This window comes from Eleutherodactylus coqui, chromosome 3 (genome assembly GCF_035609145.1).
Source record: "Eleutherodactylus coqui strain aEleCoq1 chromosome 3, aEleCoq1.hap1, whole genome shotgun sequence".
Lineage (NCBI taxonomy): Eukaryota > Metazoa > Chordata > Amphibia > Anura > Eleutherodactylidae > Eleutherodactylus > Eleutherodactylus coqui.
The window spans coordinates 151,096,443-151,123,873 of record NC_089839.1 but is presented as its reverse complement, the minus strand read 5'-3'; the positions used below and the strand labels follow the sequence as shown (position 1 = coordinate 151,123,873).

Below are 27,431 nucleotides of genomic sequence, written 5' to 3'. Positions count from 1 at the left end.
CGGGGATGCGTTTTTAACATTAGAAAGCCCCTATACACCTGGGAAAAAAAGGAGCAAATTCGCAAAGGCTAGTGGGTAGTCACCCTAAGGACTTTTTTGGGGCGATCTGCAGGTGGTAGCATGTTTTGGGTAGATATAATGTATGTTATCACACTTTTTTTTGTTATTTTTTTGAGTCCTCCATTTCTACAGATCTTATTCAGCCTTCATAGTGACATTTATTGATATCGGGCTGCAGATCCTCCAATCGTCTTCTGTAGGACCCAATTAAAAATGCGTGTGCTTTACTAAATAATTACATTTCATGTCGCTGCACTAAATGTACGGATTGCTCTGCATTATTTCCTCCAGTGAAATTCAACCAAAGAGAAGTTAACCCCTTAGTGACCATACGTGTTTTCCCCTCCTGCGTGTCTGGGCTTTAGTCTACATGTCCGTAAAAGCATGCCGGCCCTGTAGAGTAAAGGCCTGAGGTCTGTGCGTACGACATTGCCCTGCTATCGGCTACCAGAGGTACCCAAGATCCTGGAGCTATCGTGTGGGGGCTACGGCATGTGACCCTCCAATTACGCGATTGCCATTATCCAATGGATAGCGGCGATCACATAAAAGTTTATATTTTTTTTAAGCTCCTCCCCCCCTCCGGTCACCTGATCTTTGTTATCCGATGATAAAAGCGATCAAGTAACGTTTAAAAAAATCGTATTTTTTAGGGTAAGATGAGATTACTTATCTAAGGCCCCTGGATTAGACCCCCGATGGGATCTTTATCCGTGGACCTTCCGTGAATTCTGTGCATGCGCACGCCGGCAACATGACGGACACATACGCAGAAGCCGGGTAGGGCCCAGAAAATTTAAAATCCCCTTGCTCCTGACTACCAAAGGTAGCCAAGAGCTTTAAGCAGTGACCGGAGGCCCGAATGAGTGGTCCCCGGTCACGTGATCGGCGTTATCCAATAGTATAAAAAGGTTGTGATCTACCTTAAGGCTGGATTCACACAGGGCGGATTTGCCGCGGTTTTGCCGCAGTAGATCGGCCGCGGCAAAACCGCCCGCGGCCGCTAATCTCGGTATTAGCCAGCCATGTGGATGAAATTTCTCAGAAATCTCGTCCACACGGGACGGCTAATCCGCTGCGGGCCCAGGGCCCCTCACCACCCCGCCTGCTGCCTTTGGGGCGCCCAGGGCCCCTCACCACCCCGCCAGCTGCCATTGGGGCGCCCAGGGCACCTCCCCTCCCCACCCCACCAGCTGCGTACCTGCTGTCTGGCCTCTTCAAGTTGTCAAACTCAAGTGATGCAAGATGGCTCTGGTTAGAGCTTTGAACATTCTGAGCCCATTGTGTTGTCATGTGATGTCATTATAACTGCCAATGTTGTCCTGTGTATCATGGTTAAAGCATTAACCCCTTAGTGACATGGGCTGGACCTAATGATGCAACTTATTTTGGGGTATTTTCATCTCCATTTCTCAAGTCACAAGGTTTTTATATATTTTTTATTTTTGCTGTATACGGTTGACTACCCAATACAATTCTTTTTCACTGCGGAATTCGCTTTTTTTTTTTCCTCCAGGGGCCTATGGGACTTGTTTAAACTGCATTGTGCAAAAACGTGATTTCGCGGTAAATTGCGTTTTTTTGGGTGTTTTTTTTGCGGCGATGCGTTTTTAACATTAGAAAGCCCCTATACACCTGGGAAAAAAAGGAGCAAATTCGCAAAGGCTAGTGGGTAGTCACCCTAAGGACTTTTTTTGGGCGATCTGCAGGTGGTAGCAATTTTTGGGTAGATATAATGTATGTTATCACACTTTTTTTTGTTATTTTTTTGAGTCCTCCATTTCTACAGATCTTATTCAGCCTTCATAGTGACATTTATTGATATCGGGCTGCAGATCCTCCAATCGTCTTCTGTAGGACCCAATTAAAAATGCGTGTGCTTTACTAAATAATTACATTTCATGTCGCTGCACTAAATGTACGGATTGCTCTGCATTATTTCCTCCAGTGAAATTCAACCAAAGAGAAGTTAACCCCTTAGTGACCATACGTGTTTTCCCCTCCTGCGTGTCTGGGCTTTAGTCTACATGTCCGTAAAAGCATGCCGGCCCTGTAGAGTAAAGGCCTGAGGTCTGTGCGTACGACATTGCCCTGCTATCGGCTACCAGAGGTACCCAAGATCCTGGAGCTATCGTGTGGGGGCTAAGGCATGTGACCCTCCAATTACGCGATTGCCATTATCCAATGGATAGCGGCGATCACATAAAAGTTTATATTTTTTTTAAGCTCCTCCCCCCCTCCGGTCACCTGATCTTTGTTATCCGATGATAAAAGCGATCAAGTAACGTTTAAAAAAATCGTATTTTTTAGGGTAAGATGAGATTACTTATCTAAGGCCCCTGGATTAGACCCCCGATGGGATCTTTATCCGTGGACCTTCCGTGAATTCTGTGCATGCGCACGCCGGCAACATGACGGACACATACGCAGAAGCCGGGTAGGGCCCAGAAAATTTAAAATCCCCTTGCTCCTGACTACCAAAGGTAGCCAAGAGCTTTAAGCAGTGACCGGAGGCCCGAATGAGTGGTCCCCGGTCACGTGATCGGCGTTATCCAATAGTATAAAAAGGTTGTGATCTACCTTAAGGCTGGATTCACACAGGGCGGATTTGCCGCGGTTTTGCCGCAGTAGATCGGCCGCGGCAAAACCGCCCGCGGCCGCTAATCTCGGTATTAGCCAGCCATGTGGATGAAATTTCTCAGAAATCTCGTCCACACGGGACGGCTAATCCGCTGCGGGCCCAGGGCCCCTCACCACCCCGCCTGCTGCCTTTGGGGCGCCCAGGGCCCCTCACCACCCCGCCAGCTGCCATTGGGGCGCCCAGGGCACCTCCCCTCCCCACCCCACCAGCTGCGTACCTGCTGTCTGGCCTCTTCAAGTTGTCAAACTCAAGTGATGCAAGATGGCTCTGGTTAGAGCTTTGAACATTCTGAGCCCATTGTGTTGTCATGTGATGTCATTATAACTGCCAATGTTGTCCTGTGTATCATGGTTAAAGCATTAACCCCTTAGTGACATGGGCTGGACCTAATGATGCAACTTATTTTGGGGTATTTTCATCTCCATTTCTCAAGTCACAAGGTTTTTATATATTTTTTATTTTTGCTGTATACGGTTGACTACCCAATACAATTCTTTTTCACTGCGGAATTCGCTTTTTTTTTTTCCTCCAGGGGCCTATGGGACTTGTTTAAACTGCATTGTGCAAAAACGTGATTTCGCGGTAAATTGCGTTTTTTTGGGTGTTTTTTTTGCGGCGATGCGTTTTTAACATTAGAAAGCCCCTATACACCTGGGAAAAAAAGGAGCAAATTCGCAAAGGCTAGTGGGTAGTCACCCTAAGGACTTTTTTTGGGCGATCTGCAGGTGGTAGCAATTTTTGGGTAGATATAATGTATGTTATCACACTTTTTTTTGTTATTTTTTTGAGTCCTCCATTTCTACAGATCTTATTCAGCCTTCATAGTGACATTTATTGATATCGGGCTGCAGATCCTCCAATCGTCTTCTGTAGGACCCAATTAAAAATGCGTGTGCTTTACTAAATAATTACATTTCATGTCGCTGCACTAAATGTACGGATTGCTCTGCATTATTTCCTCCAGTGAAATTCAACCAAAGAGAAGTTAACCCCTTAGTGACCATACGTGTTTTCCCCTCCTGCGTGTCTGGGCTTTAGTCTACATGTCCGTAAAAGCATGCCGGCCCTGTAGAGTAAAGGCCTGAGGTCTGTGCGTACGACATTGCCCTGCTATCGGCTACCAGAGGTACCCAAGATCCTGGAGCTATCGTGTGGGGGCTAAGGCATGTGACCCTCCAATTACGCGATTGCCATTATCCAATGGATAGCGGCGATCACATAAAAGTTTATATTTTTTTTAAGCTCCTCCCCCCCTCCGGTCACCTGATCTTTGTTATCCGATGATAAAAGCGATCAAGTAACGTTTTAAAAAATCGTATTTTTTAGGGTAAGATTAGAGATAACTTATCTAAGGCCCCTGGATTAGACCCCCGATGGGATCTTTATCCGTGGACCTTCCGTGAATTCTGTGCATGCGCACGTCGGCAACATGACGGACACATACGCAGAAGCCGGGTAGGGCCCAGAAAATTTAAAATCCCCTTGCTCCTGACTACCAAAGGTAGCCAAGAGCTTTAAGCAGTGACCGGAGGCCCGAATGAGTGGTCCCCGGTCACGTGATCGGCGTTATCCAATAGTATAAAAAGGCTGTGATCTACCTTAAGGCTGGATTCACACAGCGCGGTTTTGCCGCAGTAGATCGGCCGCGGCAAAACCCACCGCGGCCGCTAATCTCGGTATTAGCCAGCCATGTGGATGAGATTTCTCAGAAATCTCGTCCACACGGGACGGCTAATCCGCTGCGGGCCCAGGGCCCCTCACCACCCTGCCAGCTGCCATTGGGGCACCCAGGGCCCCTCACCACCCCGCCAGCTGCCTTTGGGGCGCCCAGGGCCCCTCACCACCCCGCCAGCTGCCTTTGGGGCGCCCAGGGCCCCTCACCACCCCGCCAGCTGCCTTTGGGGCGTCCAGGGCCCCTCACCACCCCGCCAGCTGCCATTGGGGCGCCCAGGGCCCCTCAGGGCCCCTCACCACCCCGCCAGCTGCCTTTGGGGCGCCCAGGGCCCCTCACCACCCCGCCAGCTGCCTTTGGAGCGCCCAGGGCCCCTCACCACCCCGCCAGCTGCCTTTGGGGCGCCCAGGGCCCCTCACCACTCCGCCAGCTGCCTTTGGGGCACCCAGGGCCCCTCACCACCCCCCAGCTGCCTTTGGGGCGCCCAGGGCCCCTCACCACCCCCCAGCTGCCTTTGGGGCGCCCAGGGCCCCTCACCGCCCCGCCAGCTGCTTTTGGGGCGCCCAGGGCCCCTCACCACCCCGCCAGCTGCCTTTGGGGCGCCCAGGGCCCCTCACCACCCGCCAGCTGCCTTTGGGGCGCCCAGGGCCCCTCACCACCCCGCCAGCTGCCTTTGGGGCGCCCAGGGCCCCTCACCACCCCGCCAGCTGCCTTTGGGGCGCCCAGGGCCTCTCACAACCCCGCAGCTGCCTTTGGGGCACCCAGGGCCCCTCACCACCCCACAGCTGCCTTTGGGGCGCCCAGGGCACCTCACCACCCCGCCAGCTGCTTTTGGGGCGCCCAGGGCCCCTCACCACCCCGCCAGCTGCTTTTGGGGCGCCCAGGGCCCCTCAGGGCCCCTCACCACCCCGCCAGCTGCCTTTGGGGCGCTCAGGGCCCCTCACCACCCTGCCAGCTGCCTTTGGGGCGCTCAGGGCCCCTCACCACCCCGCCAGCTGCCTTTGGGGCACCCAGGGCCCCTCACCACCCCGCCAGCTGCCTTTGGGGCGTCCAGGGCCCCTCACCACCCCGCCAGCTGCCATTGGGGCGCCCAGGGCCCCTCAGGGCCCCTCACCACCCCGCCAGCTGCCTTTGGGGCGCCCAGGGCCCCTCACCACCCCGCCAGCTGCCTTTGGGGCGCCCAGGGCCCCTCACCACCCCGCCAGCTGCCTTTGGGGCGCCCAGGGCCCCTCACCACCCCGCCAGCTGCCTTTGGGGCGTCCAGGGCCCCTCACCACCCTGCCAACTGCTTTTGGGGCGCCCAGGGCCCCTCAGGGCCCCTCACCACCCCGCCAGCTGCCTTTGGGGCGCCCAGGGCCCCTCACCACCCCGCCAGCTGCCTTTGGGGCGCCCAGGGCCCTTCACCACCCCGCCAGCTGCCTTTGGGGCGCTCAGGGCCCCTCACCACCCCGCCAGCTGCCTTTGGGGCGCCCAGGGCCACTCACCACCCCACCAGCTGCCTTTGGGGCGTCCAGGGCCTCTCACCACCCCGCCAGCTGCCATTGGGGCGCCCAGGGCCCCTAAGGGCCCCTCACCACCCTGCCAGCTGCCTTTGGCGTGCCCAGGGCCCCTCAGCACCCCGCCAACTGCCATTGTATATTTTTGTATGTTTTTGATGATCTTTTATCTTGTTCAAAGCCCTGGTCGGTTGCATTTACTTTACTGGGGGAGTGAGGAAGTATAGGAACTTATTGGAATATAGGGATGGTCTGAGGATACACAGTATTTTGTACAATGGGTGCACCTGTACTTGTTAGGTGGGCTGCACATGTCTGAGCCGGATTCTGCATGCGGGAGCCCACAGCGGAACCCAGCCCTGACAGCAGCCGGCAACCCTGCGTACTTGACTTTCTTTTCTCTGTATTGTGGAAGGTCGCGGAGAGCCGCTGTTGGACATGTGCAGTATAGATTTTGTTTTCTACATTTTTTTTTTCCATGCCGTTGCTTGGCGATGATGCGGAATCCGCAGTCTGTCCACAATGTCAATTACAGACAGGCTGCAGGTCGGACTGCCTCCAATGACTTCAATGGAAGCCATCCGCACAAAAATGCAGCATGCTGAGATTTCTTTCCTACGCTCATAGAAACTACATTTGGTTTCCGTGAGTATGCCAGAATAATCTATTTCGCATTGCATGCTATGAATAGAATCTGCTGCAGTTTCGCAGTGCGGACGCCCGCAGTGGATTCTGCTGCAAAAATCTGTGCAGACCCCCTTAAAAAAATAAAATACATTTTCATGGTCTGATAAAGAGCAAGAAACCATGTCCACCCCAGATGCTCCACCTTAACAAGCTATTTTAATAAATGATTGTATTGTCCTCTTATTCAGAATATCAGCATCTATCAGGTCCCATTTGTGCAGATTTAAGGAATTTCTTTCACTTTTTTTTAATTATTCCCTTTTCCGGGTTTAATTGCAGTTTCTTTTGTGGGACTGGGTTTGCCCTGATATAAGCATTTCTGGGTGATACTTTCAGCTGCGGTGTTAGTAGGACCTCTATAGTTGGTGCACATGTAGCCCATTAGTATGCTACTTCTGTTTGTCTGTAATATATGTGCTGTTCAGTGACAACTTAGCCATTTTCCCATAAAAATGTGGTTTTAATAAGTGTTTTTTAAGTCTTTGTTTTTTAACCAAATGAGCCATTATTCTCCTCTAAATCTAACACTTTATCACTATTTGCCGTTTTTCAGCAGCATATATTTCACAATAACACCTATAATCAAAATCCGTGTTCCACATCTCTCTTAGGGCATTTACCCACTTGCGTTTATTTAAGGCGATTGTCACTGGGACTTTCTAATGTTAAAAACTAGAGATGAGCGAACGTACTCGTCCGAGCTTGATGCTCGTTCGAGTATTAGCGTGTTCGGGATGCTCGTTATTCGTAACGAGCACCACGCGATGTTCGAGTTACTTTCACTTTCATCTCTGAGACGTTAGCGCGCTTTTCTGGCCAATTGAAAGACAGGGAAGGCATTACAACTTACCCCTGCGACGTTCCAGCCCTATACCACCCCCCTGCTGTGAGTGGCTGGCGAGATCAGGTGTCACCCGAGTATATAAATCGGCCCCTGCCGCGGCTCGCCACAGATGCGTTCTGACAGAGATCAGGGAAAGTGCTGCTGGTGCCGGAGCTGCTATAGGGAGAGCGTTAGGAGTTATTTTAGGCTTCAAGAACCCCAACGGTCCTTCTTAGGGCCACATCTAACCGTGTGCAGTAGTGTGGAGGCTGCTTTTTGCAGTGTTGCACTTTTTTTTTTTTTTGGTATATTGGCCGTGCAGAGCATTGCGCCCTGCAGTAATACTACAGGGACAGAAGTGGTTAGGCAGGGACAGAAGACATATTATTGATTGAATATAGGCAGTGGGCCTTTGCAAAAAAATTTGTGAGAAAAAATCTATTTGGCCTGGCTATGACTGTGCTCAGTGTTCTGGGTCTGTCTGTGCTGGGTGTAGTAGTTCTACAAAATCATACGCAGCCAGCTAAGTGTTACAGCAGGCTTGCGCCAAATTATTTCCTGGCTCTGTCTGGGCTCTGAAATCACCACTGTGTTGCAGTTCACAGTGCAACACTCTGCAGTTCTGTCACATACTCCAGGGACAGAAGTCCTTAGTCAGGGACAGAAGACATATTATTGATTGAATATAGGCAGTGGGCCTTTGCAAAAAAATTTGTGGGAAAAAATCTATTTGGCCTGGCTGTGACTGTGCTCAGTGTTCTGGGTCTGTCTGTGCTGGGTGTAGTAGTTCTACAAAATCATACGCAGCCAGCTAAGTGTTACAGCAGGCTTGCGCCAAATTATTTCCTGGCTCTGTCTGGGCTGTGAAATCACCGCTGTATTGCAGTTCACAGTGCAACACTCTGCAGTTCTTTGACATACTGCAGGGCCAGAAGCGCTTAGGCAGGGACAGAAGACATATTGATTGAATATAGGCAGTGGGCCTTTGCAGAAAAATTTGGGGGAAAAAATCTATTTGGGCTGCCTGTGACTGTCCTCAGTGTTCTGGGTGTCTGCTGGGTGTAGTAGTTCTCCTAATTCATACGCAGCCAGCTAAGTGTTACAGCAGGCTTGCACAAAATTATTTCCTGGCGTTCCGTAAGCGAAGTCAGCCTCCAACCACAGGCCAATAAGCGGCACATTTAATTACAGCGTTCTGTTTCTGCATTACTGGTAATACAGCATGCTGAGGGGTAGGGGTAGGCCTAGAGGACGTGGACGCGGCCGAGGACTCGGAGGCCCAAGTCAGGGTGTGGGCACAGGCCGAGCCAGTGCGGTGGCCAGGGGTAGAGACAGGGCCAGACCGAATAATCCACCAACTGTTTCCCAAAGCGCCCCCTCGCGCCATGCCACCCTGCAGAGGTCAAGGTGCTCAACGGTGTGGCAGTTTTTCACAGAGACGCCTGACGACCGACGAACAGTGGTGTGCAACCTTTGTCGCGCCAAGATCAGCTGGGGAGCCACCACCACCAGCATGCGCAGGCATATGATGGCCAAGCACCCCACAAGGTGGGACGAAGGCCGTTCACCGCCTCCGGTTTGCACTACTGCCTCTCCCCCTGTGCCCCAACCTGCCACTGAGATCCAACCCACCTCTCACGACACAGGCACTACCGTCTCCTGGCCTGCACCCACACCCTCACCTCCGCTGTCCTCGGCCCCATCCAGCAATGTCTCTCAGCGCAGCGTCCAGACGTCGCTAGTGCCACTGTTTGAGCGCGAACGCAAGTACGCCGCCACGCACCCGCACGCTCAAGCGTTAAACGTGCACATTGCTAAATTGATCAGCCTGGAGATGCTGCCGTATAGGCTTGTGGAAACGGAGGCTTTCAAAAGCATGATGGTGGCGGCGGCCCCGTGCTACTCGGTTCCCAGTTGCCACTACTTTTCCCGATGTGCCGTCCCAGCCCTGCACGACCACGTCTCCCGCAACATTGTACGCGCCCTCACCAACGAGGTTACTGCCAAGGTCCACTTAACAACAGACACGTGGACAAGCACAGGCGGGCAGGGCCACTATGTCTCCCTGACGGCACATTGGGTGAATTTAGTGGAGGCTGGGACAGAGTCAGAGCCTGGGACCGCTCACGTCCTACCCACCCCCAGAATTGCGTGCCCCAGCTCGGTGGTGGTATCTGCGGCGGTGTATGCTTCCTCCACTAAACCACCCTCCTCCTCCTACACAACCTCTGTCTCGCAATCAAGATGTGTCAGCAGCAGCACGTCGCCAGCAGTTGGTGTCGCGCGGCATGGCAGTACAGCGGTGGGCAAGCGTCAGCAGGCCGTGCTGAAACTACTCAGCTTAGGAGAGAAGAGGCAGACGGCCCACAAACTGCTGCAGGGTCTGACAGAGCAGACCGACCGCTGGCTTGCGCCGCTGAGCCTCCAACCGGGCATGGTCGTGTGTGACAACGGCCGTAACCTGGTGGCGGCTCTGCAGCTCGGCAGCCTGACGCACGTGCCATGCCTGGCCCATGTTTTTAATTTGGTGGTTCAGCGCTTTCTGAAAAGCTACCCACACTTGTCATACCTGCTTGAAAAAAGGTGCGCCGGCTCTGCGCACATTTCCGCAAGTCCCACACGGACGCTGCCACCCTGCGGACACTGCAACATCGGTTTCATCTGCCAGTGCACCGATTGCTGTGCGACGTGCCCACACAGTGGAACTCTACGCTCCACATGTTGGCCAGGCTCTATGAGCAGTGTAGAGCTATAGTGGAATACCAACTCCAACATGGGCGGCGCAGTGGGAGTCAGCCTCCTCAATTATTTACAGAAGAGTGGGCCTGGTTGGCAGACATCTGCCAGGTCCTTGGAAACTTTGAGGAGTCTACCCAGGTGCTGAGCGGGGATGCTGCAATCATTAGCGTCACCATTCCTCTGCTATGCCTCTTGAGAAGTTCCCTGCAAAGCATAAAGGCAGACGCTTTGCACTCGGAAATGGAGGCGGGGAAGGACAATATGTCGCTGGATAGTCAGAGCACCCTCCTGTCTATATCTCAGCGCGGTGAGGAGGAGGAGCATGAGGAGGAGGGGGAAGAGACAACTTGGCCCACTGCTGAGGGTACAGATGCTGCTTGCCTGTCATCCTTTCAGCGTGTATGGCCTGACGACGAGGAGGAGGAGGATCCTGAAAGTGATCTTCCTAGTGAGGACAGCCATGTGTTGCGTACAGGTACCCTGGCACACATGGCTGACTTCATGTTAGGATGCCTTTCTCATGACCCTCGCGTTACACGCATTCTGGCCACTACGGATTACTGGGTGTACACATTGCTCGACCCACGGTATAAGGAGAACTTTTCCACTCTGATACCCGAAGAGGAAAGGGGTTCGAGAGTGATGCTATACCACAGGACCCTGGCGGACAAGCTGATGGTAAAATTCCCATCCGACAGCGCTAGTGGCAGAAGGCGCAGTTCCGAGGGCCAGGTAGCAGGGGAGGCGCGGAGATCAGGCAGCATGTACAGCACAGGCAGGGAAACACTCTCTAAGGCCTTTGACAGCTTTATGGCTCCCCAGCAAGACTGTGTCACCGGTCCCCAGTCAAGGCTGAGTTGGCGGGAGCACTGTAAAAGGATGGTGAGGGAGTACGTAGCCGATCGCACGACCGTCCTCCGTGACGCCTCTGCCCCCTACAACTACTGGGTGTCGAAGCTGGACACGTGGCCTGAACTCGCGCTGTATGCCCTGGAGGTGCTTGCTTGTCCTGCGGCTAGCGTCTTGTCAGAGAGTGTGTTTAGTGCGGCTGGGGGAATCATCACAGATAAGCGTACCCGCCTGTCAACCGACAGTGCCGACAGGCTTACACTCATCAAGATGAACAAAGCCTGGATTTCCCCAGACTTCTCTTCTCCACCAGCGGACAGCAGCGATACCTAAGCAATACGTAGGCTGCACCCGCGGATGGAAGCATCGTTCTCTATCCCCATCAAAAACGGGGACCTTTTTGCTTCATCAATCTGTGTATAATATTCCTCCTCCTCCTCCTCCTCCTCCTGCTCCTCCTCCTGAAACCTCACATAATCACGCTGAATGGGCAATTTTTCTTAGGCCCACAAGGCTCAGTCATATAATTTTTGTAAACAATTTTTATACGTTTCAATGCTCATTAAAGCGTTGAAACTTGCACCTGAACCAATTTTTATTTTAACTGGGCTGCCTCCTGGCCTAGTTACCAATTAAGCCACATTAACCAAAGCGATTAATGGATTTCACCTGCCCTCTTGGTTGGGCATGGGCAATTTTTCTCAGGTACATTAGTACTGTTGGTACACCAATTTTTGGGGGCCCTCGCCTACAGTGTAATCAAATGAATTTTTAGCCCACCTGCATTACAGCTGACGTTACATCAGCTGTGTTGGGCACTGCAATGGGATATATTTATGTACCGCCGGTGGGTTCCAGGGAGCCCCCCATGCTGTGGGTCCACAGGGAGTTGTAACTGCATGTGTCCACTTCTAAAGAACCCCAGTCTGACTGGGGCATGCAGTGTGGGCCGAAGCCCACGTGCATTAAACATGACATTACCTCAGCTGTGATGGGCACTGCAATGGGATATATTTATGTACCGCCGGTGGCTTCCTGGCACCCACCCATGCTGTGGGTCCACACGGAGTTGTAACTACATCTGTCCACTTCTAAAGAACCCCAGTCAGACTGGGGCATGCAGTGTGGGCCGAAGCCCACCTGCATTAAGCACGACATTACCTCAGCTGTGATGGGCACTGCAATGGGATATATTTATGTACCGCCGGTGGGTTCCAGGGAGCCACCCATGCTGTGGGTGCACACGGAGTTGTAACTACATCTGTCCACTTCTAAAGAACCCTAGTCTGACTGGGGCATGCAGTGTGGGCCGAAGCCCACCTGCATTAAGCACGACATTACCTCAGCTGTGATGGGCAATGCAATAGGATACATTTATGTACCGCCGGTGGGTTCCAGGGAGCCACCCATGCTGTGGGTGCATACGGAATTCCCATTGCGGAGTTGTACCTGCCTGTGACTATTTATAAAAAAACGCGGTCTGACTGGGACATGCAGACACCTTGACAGAATGAATAGTGTGTGGCACATGGGTTCCCCATTGCTATGCCCACGTGTGCAGCTCCAGATGGAGGTGGCACAGGATTGGATTTCTCATTGCTTCTGTACAGCATTGTGGGCTATCGCCCCGCCCCTTTTAAAGAGGGTCGCTGACTAGCCATGCCAACCCTCTGCAGTGTGTGCCTGCTTTTCCTCTGGCAGACACACTTATAAATAGACATGAGGGTGGTGTGGCATGAGTGTAGCTGAAGGCTGGGCAGGGACAGTTTGGTGTGCGCTGTGGACACTGGGTCGTGGAGGGGGGGTTTGGGCAGCATGTAACCCAGGAGAAGTGGCAGCGGAGTGTCATGCAGGCAGTGATTGTGCTTTGTTGGAGGTAGTGTGGTGCTTAGCTATGGTATGCATTGCTAATGAGGGCTTTTCAGAAGTAAAAGTTGTTGGGAGGGGGGGGGGGCACTCTTGCCGCTACCGTATTGTGGCTTAATAGTGGGACCTGTGAACTTGAGATGCAGCCCAACATGTAGCCCCTCGCCTGCCCTATCCGTTTTTGTGTCGTTCCCATCACTTTCTTGAATTGCCCAGATTTTCACAAATGAAAACCTTAGCGAGCATCGGCGAAATACAAAAATGCTCGGGTCGCCCATTGACTTCAATGGGGTTCGTTACTCGAAACGAACCCTCGAGCATCGCGATAATTTCGTCCCGAGTAACGAGCACCCGAGCATTTTGGTGCTCGCTCATCTCTATTAAAAACGCATCACACAAAAATCACAAAGCACAAACTTGCGATGCGTTTTCAACATTTAGAAAGCCCCATTGACAATTGCGTTTAAAAAAAAAGCTGCAATATCGCAGCGTTAAAAAAAAACAAAAAACACACAAGTGGGTAAGAACCCTTATGCCACTCTCACAAGTGCCATCAGCAAAACACCACGATTTCGATTGCCGCGTTTTGCCACGATTTTACTGCTGTTTTCGGGTTACGGCCTCCGACAGCAGGTTTTAACCCACCGCATAATTTTGACGGGTTATTAAATGCATTAATCGCAATAAAATAGAGCAGACAGTGCTCGAAAATCGCAGTGTTTGAAAACGCTGCAATCGAGTACAGGTCTGTAAGGCTCCATGGAAATCAATGGGAGCCTTGTACCGCAATCACCATTGTGTTCAGAACGCCACGGTAATCGCGGTAAAAAACACATGTGTGAGAGTGGCCTTGGCCGGTTTCCCACGGCCAGGAATCTCACACGAGTTTGGTGTGTTGCGAGACTCACAAAGCTCACGCAAATATAAACCCCCTTCTTTTGAATGGAGGCATATACATGAGCAATGTTTTCCTGCACCATGTGGCATGTCCTACCTTTTCGCGTTCCTCAGAACACATCGGCCATTGTGTTCAATGGGACAATGAAGCACATTGCACTTCATGCGATGCAAGGTTTCTCTTTGGCAACTGCTTCCCATTGTTTTCAATCTTCCACATGGCTAAAAACTGCGCTAGAGGACCGCTACTTCAAAGAAGTGATGGGAGGCGGTTTTTGCCAGAAAAATGCTTCACTTCAGAGTAAAACCGCATGTTGGCGATTGCGATACTTGGGCCGAGAAATATTGCGCTATCCCGTGTATAGGTAGCCTTTACAGTGACTGTAGCTGCCTTTTAGCCTATTTATGTTCTTCATGGAGTGGCACAGTAGTTTTCTTTCCTCATGCTTTCTAAGTGACAAAAGGTCATTGCAGACTTGTAGGCACTCAGGCTCTCAGCGTACATTGTCTGCACACCCATTTTGTGTGCGTAATTTGTTGACGAGATTACAAAAAATAAAAACTGCTTCTCTGAACAGCTAGCCAAAAATGTCTAATACCGTGTTTCCCAAAAATAAGCCCTATCCTGATCTTTCAGGGAGGCTTGAAATATAAGCTACCTCGAAAATAAGCCCTAGTTACATTACATTAAAAAGATAATAATTCCAGTTTAGGCAGTAGAGTCTACGCTTTAATTAACCATACGAGGTTGATAGTCTATGACAGCAGGTGTAGGGGGTGTGCAGCTGAACTAGAACAATGTTTACATTACAGGGAATGCGATCAATATATACGAATACTAGATTATATGGCCAAGTGGCTTCTATGTGTCAGTCTTTAAATAAAGCCTTAGCCCTGTATTTTATGGTGTATTATGGGTGTTTTATAGCTGAGCTGATAGAGGAAGGGTAGAAGCCGTAGCAACCACTTTTGGGTCTGTCAGCTGTGACAACCACATCTGCATATTCAGGACATAGCTTACCAAGTACAAATGCCTACTGTGATATTAATCTACTTGTCTGCACGAAATCCTCCCCTAGAAGTTATCGGAGGGAATGGAACTTTTTCTGTGTGATTGTAACGTTTATATAAGTAATTGATCACAATATAGGAGCAAAAAGATCATTTATTGTGAAACGGGTGTGTTTGGGGGGTGAAGGGGGGGGATTGATGCGATTTGCTACATACAGATCCTGTTTTGAAAACCCCATCCACTTATATTGTACTGGAATTTGCTACATAATCGTGATGCAAATACACCACATCTGAATAACGACTGAAGTGCGGAAGCTTCTTGGCTATTCCCTAAAGTCACCTTTACATCAGGCAATCATTGCCCAAATTATCACTGAAAACTGCAATTTCCAGTCGTCCTGTGTACATGCGGTCACCAACTACCGAGCAAGAAGCCGCTCACCTGTCAGTCACTTGGTTCCTAGCAGAACTAAAGACCCAGCAATAATCGGGCCATGTAAAGAGACGCCGCTCATTGTTTGGGCGACTCCTGTTTACTGTGAATGATGGCGGTCGCCGGAACAATTCCTCACGCTCCGCTTACATTCTCCGAATGACTATCGCACTTATAGCAAAGCTTATAGGCTGCATGAAGATGTTCGGAGTTGTCTTACCAGGAGAACAGCTTCTCTAAAGATCAGTCTCCTCAAAGAAAGTAGAATTCTACTAATACATGATGGGATGGGAGGGACTCTGACACGGGGCGATTATCCCCAGAATCATCACTGGAAGCAATGATTTCGGGTGAGCGTCGGCTGACAGGGCACCAAGCGAGAAATCGCGCATTTGTCGGATTCGCCTGTTTTTTAGCTCCCTTACAAACCAAGTGGTTATTGGCCCATATGAAGAGTCAGTGGTTCACCTATTGTTTGCAGTGAATGGAGGCGGACGGAGCGATCTCCAACCTTTTCCGCTTCTATTCTCTGAAGTCCTATCACTCCTGTGTGAAAGCAGATAGTCTCTGGGGGCGGCTGTCGAGTTCTGGTGCGCCCGTCCGTCATCCCATGTAACGGTACCTTTAGCAGCTTTCTGTTCTGGTTCGTATAGCAGAAGATTTGGACAACATTGTCTTTCATGAGGTGATTTGTTTACCGGACAAATATTATCCATTTTCTCCTCATTTTGGGACAGATATAGGAAGCTGTCTAAAAGGAAAACTTTGTTGCCCGTAGCAACCAGTCGGCAGAATACAACATGAAAGCTGTGCTGTGATGGATTGCTATTGATCACAAAGAGTTATTTTTTTCTTTCCGACCGTGTCCTAAATCTCCCTCGTTGTATCCCAGCATTTAAGACATCTGAAACTTTGTGTTAGGCGAAAGGCAGACGGTCGTACTGTGATTCGCACCTGAGACGCTCGCTTGCATCGGGCAGCACATTGACAGCTGTTGGTGAGATGTCCGATATTCAACGACATTGAGTGCTCTCGTCCATGAAAATATGGCAGTAGGACACGTTACAAGCTTTTCATGGAGATTATCGGTCCGTGTGAAGAATCGTGCATGTGATTAGCCCATAGACAGTACACTGCCCGAAAATACAACCATGTGCCATTTGGCCCTAATGTAGCGACAAGTGGATGTTATAGGGGTCCGCCCTTCTCGGGATTGGAACAAAACTGTCTATAAGGTGGCCTGATGGAAAGAAAGAACTGCACACAGCTGGGTTACATTGTTTCCGTAACTCCCATAGAAGTGTGTTCCTAACTCCAGAGGTGTGGAAACGGTGTATCTCGCTGTGCTACGCTGTTTCTATAATTCTCATTCATATCTATAGGAGTTACAGAAACCACGCATGTGGCTATTTTCATAATTTCCGATCACCTCTAGCCACCCCATACCGCCGGGCCAGGGTCAGTGGGGGCTACAACTCTAGATAGGTGTGGACCCCAGTATCAGACTTTTATGGCATATGTCATAAAAGGTGAGATGGGAATACCCTTTTAATCTATTTATCTGCTTTTATAGATCTGTTTTACTTCTGTGTACTTAAAAAGTAACAAAAACGTTATATAACCTCTAGATTTTGGGGGACCGGGACCTCTTGGGGAGAAAGATGTTGTGCCTGAAAACTAGCATATGGGAGAGGCATAGGTTGGGTACACACTTCTTATGTGGGCGAGTTGCACCCGAATCTTGGGCGCAGCTCTCATGAGACCGCACATGTCCGTGTGCAGTCTGATTCACATGGACACAACATAGCATAGACGTGCATTAGCATGTCCTAGTTCTCATCCGTGATATGGACAGGAACAGGACATGCGTTGAGATTTGAGGTCCATGTGAAAAGACGTCGATCGGCATAGCCCCCTATAATGAATTAACATAAACGGCACACGGCCCCAAATAAACGAGTGTGTTGGAGGTGGAAGTGTTACTATACCATTTACAGACCGCCACCAGTACAAGTGACTGCCGCTCTCTAAAAAGAAGTCTGTCTCCTGCATAGCATGAATATTCTTATGGTTGAAATGGGTATGATTTATTATTTCTGCTGGCATCATACCCTCTTATGGCCTTTTATTCAGCGCTAAGCAGTTGATGAGGAGTGTAAGGTTGATGTTAAAGGAGATGTCCCGAGGCAGCAAGTGGGTCTATACACTTCTGTATGGCCATAATAATGCACTTTGTAATATACATTGTGCATTAATTATGAGCCATACAGAAGTTATAAAAAGTTTTATACTTACCTGCTCCGTTGCTAGCGTCCTCGTCTCCATGGAGCCGACTAATTTTTGGCCTCCGATGGCCAAATTAGCCGCGCTTGCGCAGTCCGGGTCTTCAGCAGTCTTCTATGGAGCCGCTCGTGCCAGAGAGCGGCTCCGTGTAGCTCCGCCCCGTCACGTGCCGATTCCAGCCAATCAGGAGGCTGGAATCGGCAGTGGACCGCACAGAAGAGCTGCGGTCCACGAAGGTAGAAGATCCCGGCGGCCATCTTCAGCAGGTGAGTATGAAGACGCCGGACCGCCGGGATTCAGGTAAGCGCTGTGCGGGTGGTTTTTTTAACCCCTGCATCGGGGTTGTCTCGCGCCGAACGGGGGGGGGGTTAAAAAAAAAAAAAACCCGTTTCGGCGCGGGACATCTCCTTTAATTCTCTGTATATTGGTTCCAGGAGTCATGCAGCCGGGTGTAACTTCCATGGTGGGATCCCCTGCAGCTGGAACTAACCCTTACAATCAGCAGGTAAGTAGTTGTTAGTGCATGTTATCCTGATGAATTGTGCTTAGAAGAAGCCGAAAGTATCAATGGAAAATCTACAATATGATGTGTGACCTCAGTCTGTTACAGTTAGGACATAAATCACCCCCTGAAGGCTGGAAAAGTGACAGAAACATGCTCTGTAGCCTTAGGTCGGGCTCACACGGCCATGTCAGTACAGTGTATTCTGCGCATGGGTCTTGCGTGTAGAATATGCTCTTCCAATCTGCCATAGGTGGCCTTGTTGCCGCTCACCCAAAATATGCGTGCAAGAAAAAAATCACAGCATGTCCTATCTTGGCGCATATCATGCGCACATACTTGTCAACTGGCGTCCCGCAGCATGTACGCCTTGTCATCACGTACTTGCGTGCCTCACGTGGGCGGCGTGCTGTGATTTATGGTCGTGTGAACCGGCCTTAGCCACCATAATCCTCATGTTACAACAGTAGAAACTAAAAAAAATGCAAAACAAAAATTTTTTCATGGTGCCTGGAATTTTTTACCTTATTCTGGGTATTTTTGTGCCGCTGATTCCGGAAATCCCATCCATTTGCATGTCATACATCGTTCCAGGAGCTCTAGTTTTTGAGATATTCCTGATGTCAATATATATTTCTGTTATTTATTTCCCCACCAGCATTTGCTTACATTAGTACATATGATACATATCGCCACCGCTGCACATCACAGACTACTAGTGACCGTGGAAGAACAGTACTGCAGATGATGGGATACGCATATGATGACCGACTACTGGTGACTATGGAAGAACAGGACTGCGGACGATGGAATACACACATGATGGAGGACTACTGGTGGCCATGGAAGAACAGGACTGCAGCCGATGGCATACACATATGATGGAGAACTACTGATGTCTGTAGAAGAGCAGTACTGCGGATCATGGGATACGCATATGATGGCCGACTACTGGTGACCTGTGGAAGAACAGAACTGCAGACGATGGGATACGCATATGATGGAGGACTACTGGTGACTGTGGAAGAGCAGGATTGTGAACGATGGGATACACATATGATGGCTGACTACTGGTGACTGTGGAAGAGCGGGACTGCGGATGATGGGATACACATATGATGGAGGACTACTGGTGACTGTGGAAGAACAGGACTGCAGATGATGGAATACAAACATGATAACATGATGGAGAACTACTGGTGACCATGGAAGAACAGTACTGCGGACGATGGGATACACATATGATGGAGAATTACTGGTGACCATGGAAGAACAGGACTGCGGACGATGGGATACGCATATGATGGAGAACTACTGGTGACTGTGGAAGAACAGGACTGCGGACGATGGGATACACATATGATGGAGGACTACTGGTTGCCATGGAAGAACAGTACTGCGGATGATGGGATACGCATATGATGGAGAACTACTGGTGACTGTGGAAGAACAGGACTGTGGACGATGGGATACACATATGATGGAGGACTACTGGTTGCCATGGAAGAACAGGACTGCAGACGATAGGATACACATATGATGGCAGACTCTTGGTGAAGCATCCAGCCGAATGTCATGGCAGGAATTCGCAGAAATGTAGTTCCATCAACCTCTCAATGAAGAAACATTTCTTCTATTCATGTTTTAGGCTCCTTTGGTTTTTTATCTTTCTATCTTCAGCTTCTGATTGGCAGTCATTACATGTATAATACAATATGTGTACATGTATATATTAATACTGACATACGTCATATCTTGATAAGCAGACCTGATGAAGAAAAACTAATGTCATTTTCAGAATCTATTCAGAATAGTCTGTTCAACACCATTATCTATCAGCCTTGTTACATGGCGAGTTGTAGTCATTTTTTGCACTGCTGCCTTATGATTTTAACATTATGCAGGTTGTTTAATTGACATGCATCAGTCTATATGGTTTTCTCTGATTGACTAGAATTCAGGAAATATTTGACTTCGGCGTGGTCCCCAACCATCACTCAAAGTCGAATGGGGCTCACAGGCTATAAAAGGTTGGGGACCTCCGGTGTAGGGACTGCCTGTATGAACAATCCTGATAATAGCAATGATCCCAGAGATCAGCACTTGGGGGAACACTTTGAGATGTGGTTACACTACAGCGAGTCTGAACTGTTACTTACATTAGATATAGTTTACAGATACTGCAATCACTTTTTCTTCTTGATTTCTAGATGGGACTTCTGGTCCCCCCTGGGCAGCAGGCACCACCACCATATCCAGGTCAGGTTCAAACTAATCAGCCAGTCATGCAACAGCCTTCAACCCCAATATTTGTTGCACCCCCTCCCAGGACTCAAAGGTTACTCCATTCTGAAGCCTACTTGAAATACATTGAAGGGTTAACCGCAGAATCTAACTGCATCAGCAAATGGGACCAGACCTTGTCAGGTGAGCAACAAAACCAAGATATGTCCGTCTCCAATTGGTGAATATCTTATTTGTTTAATCCTTCTCTCCATCAATCACAACAATACATATTGTGAGCGGCCGGCCGTAATCGTACTAAAAAAGTATTTTTCATCTCACAAGTATTGCTAGTAGCCTAGCAAGATCTGTGGTGGGTGACAGCAGGAAGGGTATCTTTACATGCAGCTGATTTGCTTCAGATTTTCCTCACTGATTGGTGCAGATTTCACGCCCTCATTTGTAGAGGTGGAATCTGTGATGGAAATACACAGCGTAAATTGTTACATAGTATGTCAAAAAAAGACATATGTACATCTGGTTCAGCCGATTACCCCCAATGTTGATACAGAGGAAGGCAAAAAATATCCCAATGAGGGAGAAGCCAAATTACCCCATTTAAGGAAAATAATTCCTTCCTGATTCCAATCTAGCAATTGGAATAATCCCTGGATCTGTGACCCTTGACCATACTAAGGATTTACCATCCACACTGCATGTCAATTTGCGCACTTATTTAGTGCAGATTTTTTTCTGCTTGTGGACGAGATTTTTAAAATCTCACACTTTGCTGCTGCTGTAAACGCTGCAGATTTTCCATGCAGAAAGCCCGCAGTAAATTCGCCGCATGTGAGCATGACCTAATGTGTAGCCCTCTTTCTGATGCCAAGACTGAGATCAATGCCAGTTCCAGCAGTCCTTCAGTGCTGCAATCGCAGATAAAATCAGAAATGCACTCCAAAGGCAGGAGCTTATTTTATAGCAAAGATCACCAGGCTTAATCACCAGTTGGCATTACCATAGTGGCAGCCTAGGATCTGTATGTTAGCGGACAGTATGTTATGGAATATGGTAAGGATGGAAGGGAGTATAACTGCAGGACCAATTTATTCCCTGGAAAGGCCATCAGTAGTTCATCCGCCGCTAGCCGATTGTCCGTCCTGCTGTCAAATGCACCGTGCCAAACGTCGTCGTCAGTGTTCATGGCATGAAGTAGGAGCGCCAGCTTTGCTCCCATTGAATTGAATAGTAGCGCCACACTTCTACACTTCCTGCCCTGCTTCTATTATGGTCAGGACAGAATGTGACATCCTGACCATAAGCCTGCAAAATCTTGGTTGGATTGGAAATCATTTTGGCTGCCACCTGAAGCAGAGAAGGGGGACATGGTGGTTCGACGGGACTCAAAACACACTTTTCTTTCTTGCTTTGCTAGATTAATAACATTCACATAAAACTAGTTCAGTCTGATAAAGATGTCTGTTCTTCCTGAATTGTTATGTGCTTGCAGATCCCCCTGAGTGGATTGAAAATAAAATGATAGGAGAACACCTTTGAGAGTAGCATACCATACATAATCATGGCAGGTATATTAGGTAGCATGTTTAACATAAAGGGTGTTGGGCAAAATTACCGCAGGTTAATAATTTATAAGCTACTCTCATATGCTTGATTAACTATTGCTAAAAACTTGGATGAGTCCGCTGATCTCGAAGAGTGGACTTGGAATTTTAATAGTTTAACAAACCACCATTTTCCACGTTTTCTAAACCTAATACTCTACATGTTTATCACTCTTTATGGGATCCCTGGGGGGAAAATTTTTAGAACAAAGTCTGAGATGATCTACAGTAATTAAACAAATAATGTCTCCAGCCCGTGCTTTGGACTTGGTGTGTGTGGTGTGATGGGGGAGGTATTGTATTATGGTAAAAGCGTGTAATATGGAATACCTATTCTAGTTACAACTTTAATGTTCTGTAAAAAACAGAATAATTAAAAATTTGGGTGAAGTACCCTTTCTGAAAGCCCCCAGAGCTGCCATGGCAGAGTGCCTATCAAGCCATGCCTGTGGTGTGGCTTGATAGACTGCCTGTCTGATTGTGATATACTGTCATACTACGGTATTACCTCCTTCTGCAGGAGCGATCAAACCATTGCAAGTTCTTGTTTTCTATGGGGACTTAAAAACTGATTTTTACATTTTTTTTTAAAGTATTTGATTATTAAAAAAAATTAAAAGTTAATAAGTTAGAAAAAAACAAAAAAAACTTTTCCCATATTTAAAAAATATAAAACCCAAAACATTGGTATCGTTACCTCCATAAAAGTCCAAGCTATCAAAGTAATGCATTATTTACCCCAGACGGTGTACACCATCAGAAAAAACACTCCAATAAGAGGGTTTTTTTTACGTTTTTCAGTACATTAAATAGTACCATTTTTAAAAATAGTCATTCAAAAAACAAGCCCTCAGACAGCTACGTCAATGGATAAATGAACGTTATGATTTTTTAAAAGGGGGGAGGAAAAAACGAAATTGAAAAGAGAAAAAAAAACTAAAATAAAGAAGGGCCTCGTCCTTACTGGGTTAAACACTCCACATTTCACCTAGTTAACCAACACCCTACTTTATACACTGATGAGGGGCAAGAACCCCATAGCCATGCGGTCTTGTTACTTATTAACTCTTCTCTCCCATTTCAGCTCGAAGACGGGATATCCACTTATCCAAAGAGCAGGAGGGCCGGCTTCCTTCCCATTGGTTGAAGAGCAAAGGGGCCCACACAACTATGGCAAACGCATTGTGGCGCCTTCGAGATCTCATGCTTAGAGACACCTTAAACATCCGCCAGGCGTACAACATGGAAAACGTCTAACCTCTCATCACCAATCTAATTTTTGTGGAACAATTGATGTTTTTAGTGACTGGAGGCCAATATTTTTTATTGCATTTCTGTACATTGTAAGACCATTTTGATATGAAGACATTTTTAATAAGTTTATTTTGATTGTGTTGATTTGTTTGTGTTCTGTATTAAGTTGTCAAATGCAGCATTTTTACATATTTTGAGTTGTGTTTTTGAGGTTTAGTGTCAGTGATGCTGGTTGCTGGCTGATATGTTAGATACATTGTTTTTTATTGTAATTGTGGGTTCAGCTGTACCACACACTGCCATTATTTTAAATTAAATGTCTTTGTCACTACACTCGGACCTATAGTTATTTGCAGATATGTACTTTTTATATTCCATAGTTGCACTACATCCTTATTTCACCATCATCATTCAAGGACTGCACACAAAGTTATATTTTACATACAAGGGGTGGACAAAAATAGGGAAACGCCATATAATATGCATGGGATTTTAATCTTTAGCAATGAGCTGCCCTTTTGACCCCTGCTTGGCTGAGTTTGTGTTTACTTCACCTCTTGCCCTGCTCTGGGTGATTTTGGGAGCCAGCTGGTAACAGTAGCTGACTGGCTCAAACCCCTGACCAATGGAACCTTGTTGCTCGGTCAGATGATCACTTCTGCCTGGCAGCATCTGTGTTATATTACCGCCACTTAAAATCTGTCTCTACATGGCTTATTGAAATAGGATTTATAATCCCATGTTATTTAAGGCATGCATTTCGTATGGTGTTCCATATTTTTGTCCACCATGTACCTCCCTTTTATTAATATTGAAGGCACAGTAAGTCCCTAAAGGTTCCTACCTACATTTATTGTGGAATTGAGTACAATCTAATATCTGTTGCAACCTGGACGAATCAACAATTGGAGTGAAAATCGGTGGGAGAAACGCCAACAACTTTTGATATGCCGATGATACGATGTTGCTCATGGAAAGTGAAAGGGATCTGGAATATCAGATCCAAAGAGTTAAAGAAGAAAGTGAGTGCATGGGGCTTCACCTCAACATAAAGAAAACAAAGGTAATGACCGCAGCAAGTAATGGTACAGTCCACGTAATGGTATAATCCACGTAATGGTACAGTCCACGTTAAATCCACAATGAGGAAATTGAATCTGGTAAAGATTTCCTCTTGCTCGGATCCAAGATTCACAGCAATGGAAAATCAGATATCAAACAAAGAATTGTACTTGGTCGCAGTGCAATGCAAGGAATAGCAAGGATATGGAAGAGTAAAGATATTAGCAAGCACTGTTACAAAGATCCAAATTATAAATGCAATCATGTATGCAAAAGTTGGACACTCAGGAAGGCAGATAGAAGGAAAATTGCTGCTTTTGAGCTATGGTGCTGGAGAAGAATGCTGCGTATACCAGGATCAGCAATGGTCACCAACAAGATGGTCCTAGAGCGTATCAAACCAAAAATATCGCTGGAGGGCAAAATTCCCAAACAGCGGCTCTCATACTTTGGACATAACATGCGAGCCAATTCTCTGGAAACAACATTGATGTTCGGCACAGTCAGTGCGTCATGAAGAAGAGGACGCCAAAGATTGTAGAGAATATTCAAGATCACTGAGACTCCATAAAACTATTTGCCTCCCACAATCATGTTTTCAGAAATACATTCTAAATACTGTATATTACAGAATACCAAAAAGTTACATTCTTTTTATAATGAGATCTGGTACTTCCATAATGTATGTCTATGGGACATGTCTTGCCTGTTATGGAGCTATATAGGTATAATGCTCATTCCAGATAGTCTTGGGAGACGGCAGAATTTTCAGCAGTTAGGGCAGTAAGTGATCCTCTCACTATACAAATAAATATATTTTATTATGCACATGGATTTTATATTTCAGGTCACTGTTAAATAAAATGGAGTATATGAAGTAATAAACAGTTAGGGTACAGGCATTAAGCATTAAAGTTTGAGGATTCAGGGATTGTTTTCTCTGGATAGTAGATGACTGGCAGGGGTCCACCGTTCGAGATTACCACCAATCGGCTGATTCCCAGCACTGCTATCAATATGGACAGCATGGGAAGCAGACAGCTCTGATTGTATTGCAGTGGCCCGGTTTGGCAGTGCAGGCACATCTCCCATTGTATTCCGTGGCAGTTGCACCTGCACTACCGAACTGGGTTGCTGCAATACAGACTGTGCAATCTGCTTTCTGCGCTGTCTGTGTTGACAGCGGTATGAGGAATCAGGTGATCAATAGAGATCTAGAGCGGTGGACCCCTGTCTGTCAACTATTGATGACAACCCCCTTAAAAACACAGCAGGAAATTTACAAAACATGGCAAAAAAAGCACCTTTGATGTCATAAAATTTCTTGGACTTGTACCACACCGTTTTGTTCTACATTACGGTGTCTAAGGTACTCTCTCACATGGTGCTACTGTACATCTTTGTGCTTTTACCGCAAAATCGTGATTTTGCGCGATCGCGATTTTAACATTACAAGTCCCATAGACCACTGCAGAAAAAAAAAGCGAATTTTGCAGTGAAAAAAAACTGTAGTGGGTAGTGACCCTTACGCAGCATTTTATTAAAGCCGACTTCACACAGGCAAGAAAATTGCGTGACGCACAAATATGAATCCCATTCTTTTGAATAGGGTCATTCACATAGCGGTTTGTTCTTGCATCGCGGCATACCCTATCTTTGTGTGTGCTCTCGCATTGCATTTCCCATTGTTTTCAATGGGGCCGGCGGCAGCATTGCTCCACATGCTAGGTGCAGGCGCTGCTATGCGAAGTCTCACATTGAAAACAATGAGAGAAACTCCAAGATCCTCCGCTGCGACTGTCGGCCATGGTGGAAGTTTGCTTCTTTCTTCAAGTGATGCTAGACCGTTTTGAGAGAGAAACGCCTCACTTCCACAGAGAAAATGCATGTTGGCGAGCATATCACCGCCCTATATCCCGCTCGCCCATATGAAGTTGGCTAGTGGCTTGCTCACATCCGCGTTCGGCCAGGAGATTGTTTTACTGCTCCCTCAATGTGTTTTCCACAACAGGAAAACAACTCCCGAACATCTGTCTGAGGGCGCATTCAGATGACCGTATATCGGCCGGCGATTCACGCCGGCCGATATACGGCGTCCCTCTCTGCAGGGGGAGGAGGCTGGAAGAGCCGGGAGCAGTGCTCTGAGCTCCTTCCCCCTCTCTACCCCCTCTCCGCCCCTCTGCACTATTTGCAAAGAGAGAAGGCGGAACGGAGGGCAGGGCTAAATTCTGGGAATTAGCCCCACCCCTGTCCTGCCTCTCCCCATTGCAAATAGTGTGGCGGGGCGGAGAGGAGGCAGAGAGGGGGCGGGAGCTCAGAGCACTGCTCCAGGCTCTTCCAGCCTCCTTCCCCTGCAGAGAGAGACGCGTATATCGGCCGGGCGTGAATAGCCGACCGATATAGGGTCGTCTGAATGCACCATTAGGATGGAACTGAACGGACCCACATTGACTATAATAGGGTCCATTCGATTTTCGGCTAGTAGTCCACAGCATTTTGCCAGACTTTACAGGATGAACTAGTGCTGATGTGAATGAGCCTTAATATGGTCTCTGGAACATGCAATAAGTTTTTATGTTTTTGTCTTTTTTTTTTTATTTTTTAGAATGAATACAGTATGCATTCATGGTAGGCGATGGCTGTCATAGTACAGATCCATAACACTGGATTGATGGGTGAAATGACTAAAAACATCCAGACTTTTGGCAGTAATGAACTATGTGTAATGGGAAACATATACTGTATACAGTTTGCAGTATATATACCTGGGGAAGAGCTGGTAAGAGGATGCACTATGAGGAGAAGACAGGCCAGCGAAGACAATGTGCTGATGGGAAACCTGTACCTTCTACCTAAACCTTGTTGTAAGCTTAGTACTCCCCCCCCCCCCCCCCCCCCCTTCACGTCCGCTGTATTCCCTAGTGGTGGTGGCCTCTTCCTGCAGCATGATGCCCTCTGCCACACTGCAGAACTTGATCAGGAATGGTTTGAGGAACGTGACGAAGAGTTCCAGGAATGACTTGGCCTCCCAGTTCCACAGCCCTCAATCTGATCAATTACAGTGCTGTGAAAATGTATTTGCCCCTTTCCCAATTTCTTCTATTTTTGCATATTTATCATGGTTTGAGTGGTTCAGATCCTCAAACTACTTTAAATATTCGACAAGATGACCCCAATTCTCAAAATGCTGTTTTTAAGTGATCATTTCACTTATTGAAGCAAAATTGCTCTTCGGTCGTACTTACCCCTATGGGAAAAAACGTAATAGCCCCTTGGCTACTAAAGCAACCAGTTCACTAAATCCAATT

The 27,431-nt window shown here is 48.0% G+C and overlaps 1 protein-coding gene across 1 annotated transcript in view; it reads left to right on the top strand.

Annotated features, from left to right (window-relative positions):
• The window catches only part of LOC136621094 (protein polybromo-1-like), a 58,816-nt gene extending 35,422 nt beyond the window's left edge, over positions 1-23,394 (top strand). The window contains exons 3-5 of the mRNA XM_066596329.1: positions 17,895-17,965; positions 20,173-20,389; positions 22,892-23,394. Coding sequence (XP_066452426.1) covers positions 17,895-17,949 — 55 coding nt within the window. The 3' untranslated portion in view covers positions 17,950-17,965; positions 20,173-20,389; positions 22,892-23,394. The remainder of the gene's footprint in view (positions 1-17,894; positions 17,966-20,172; positions 20,390-22,891) is intronic.
• The last annotated feature ends 4,037 nt before the right edge of the window (positions 23,395-27,431 follow it).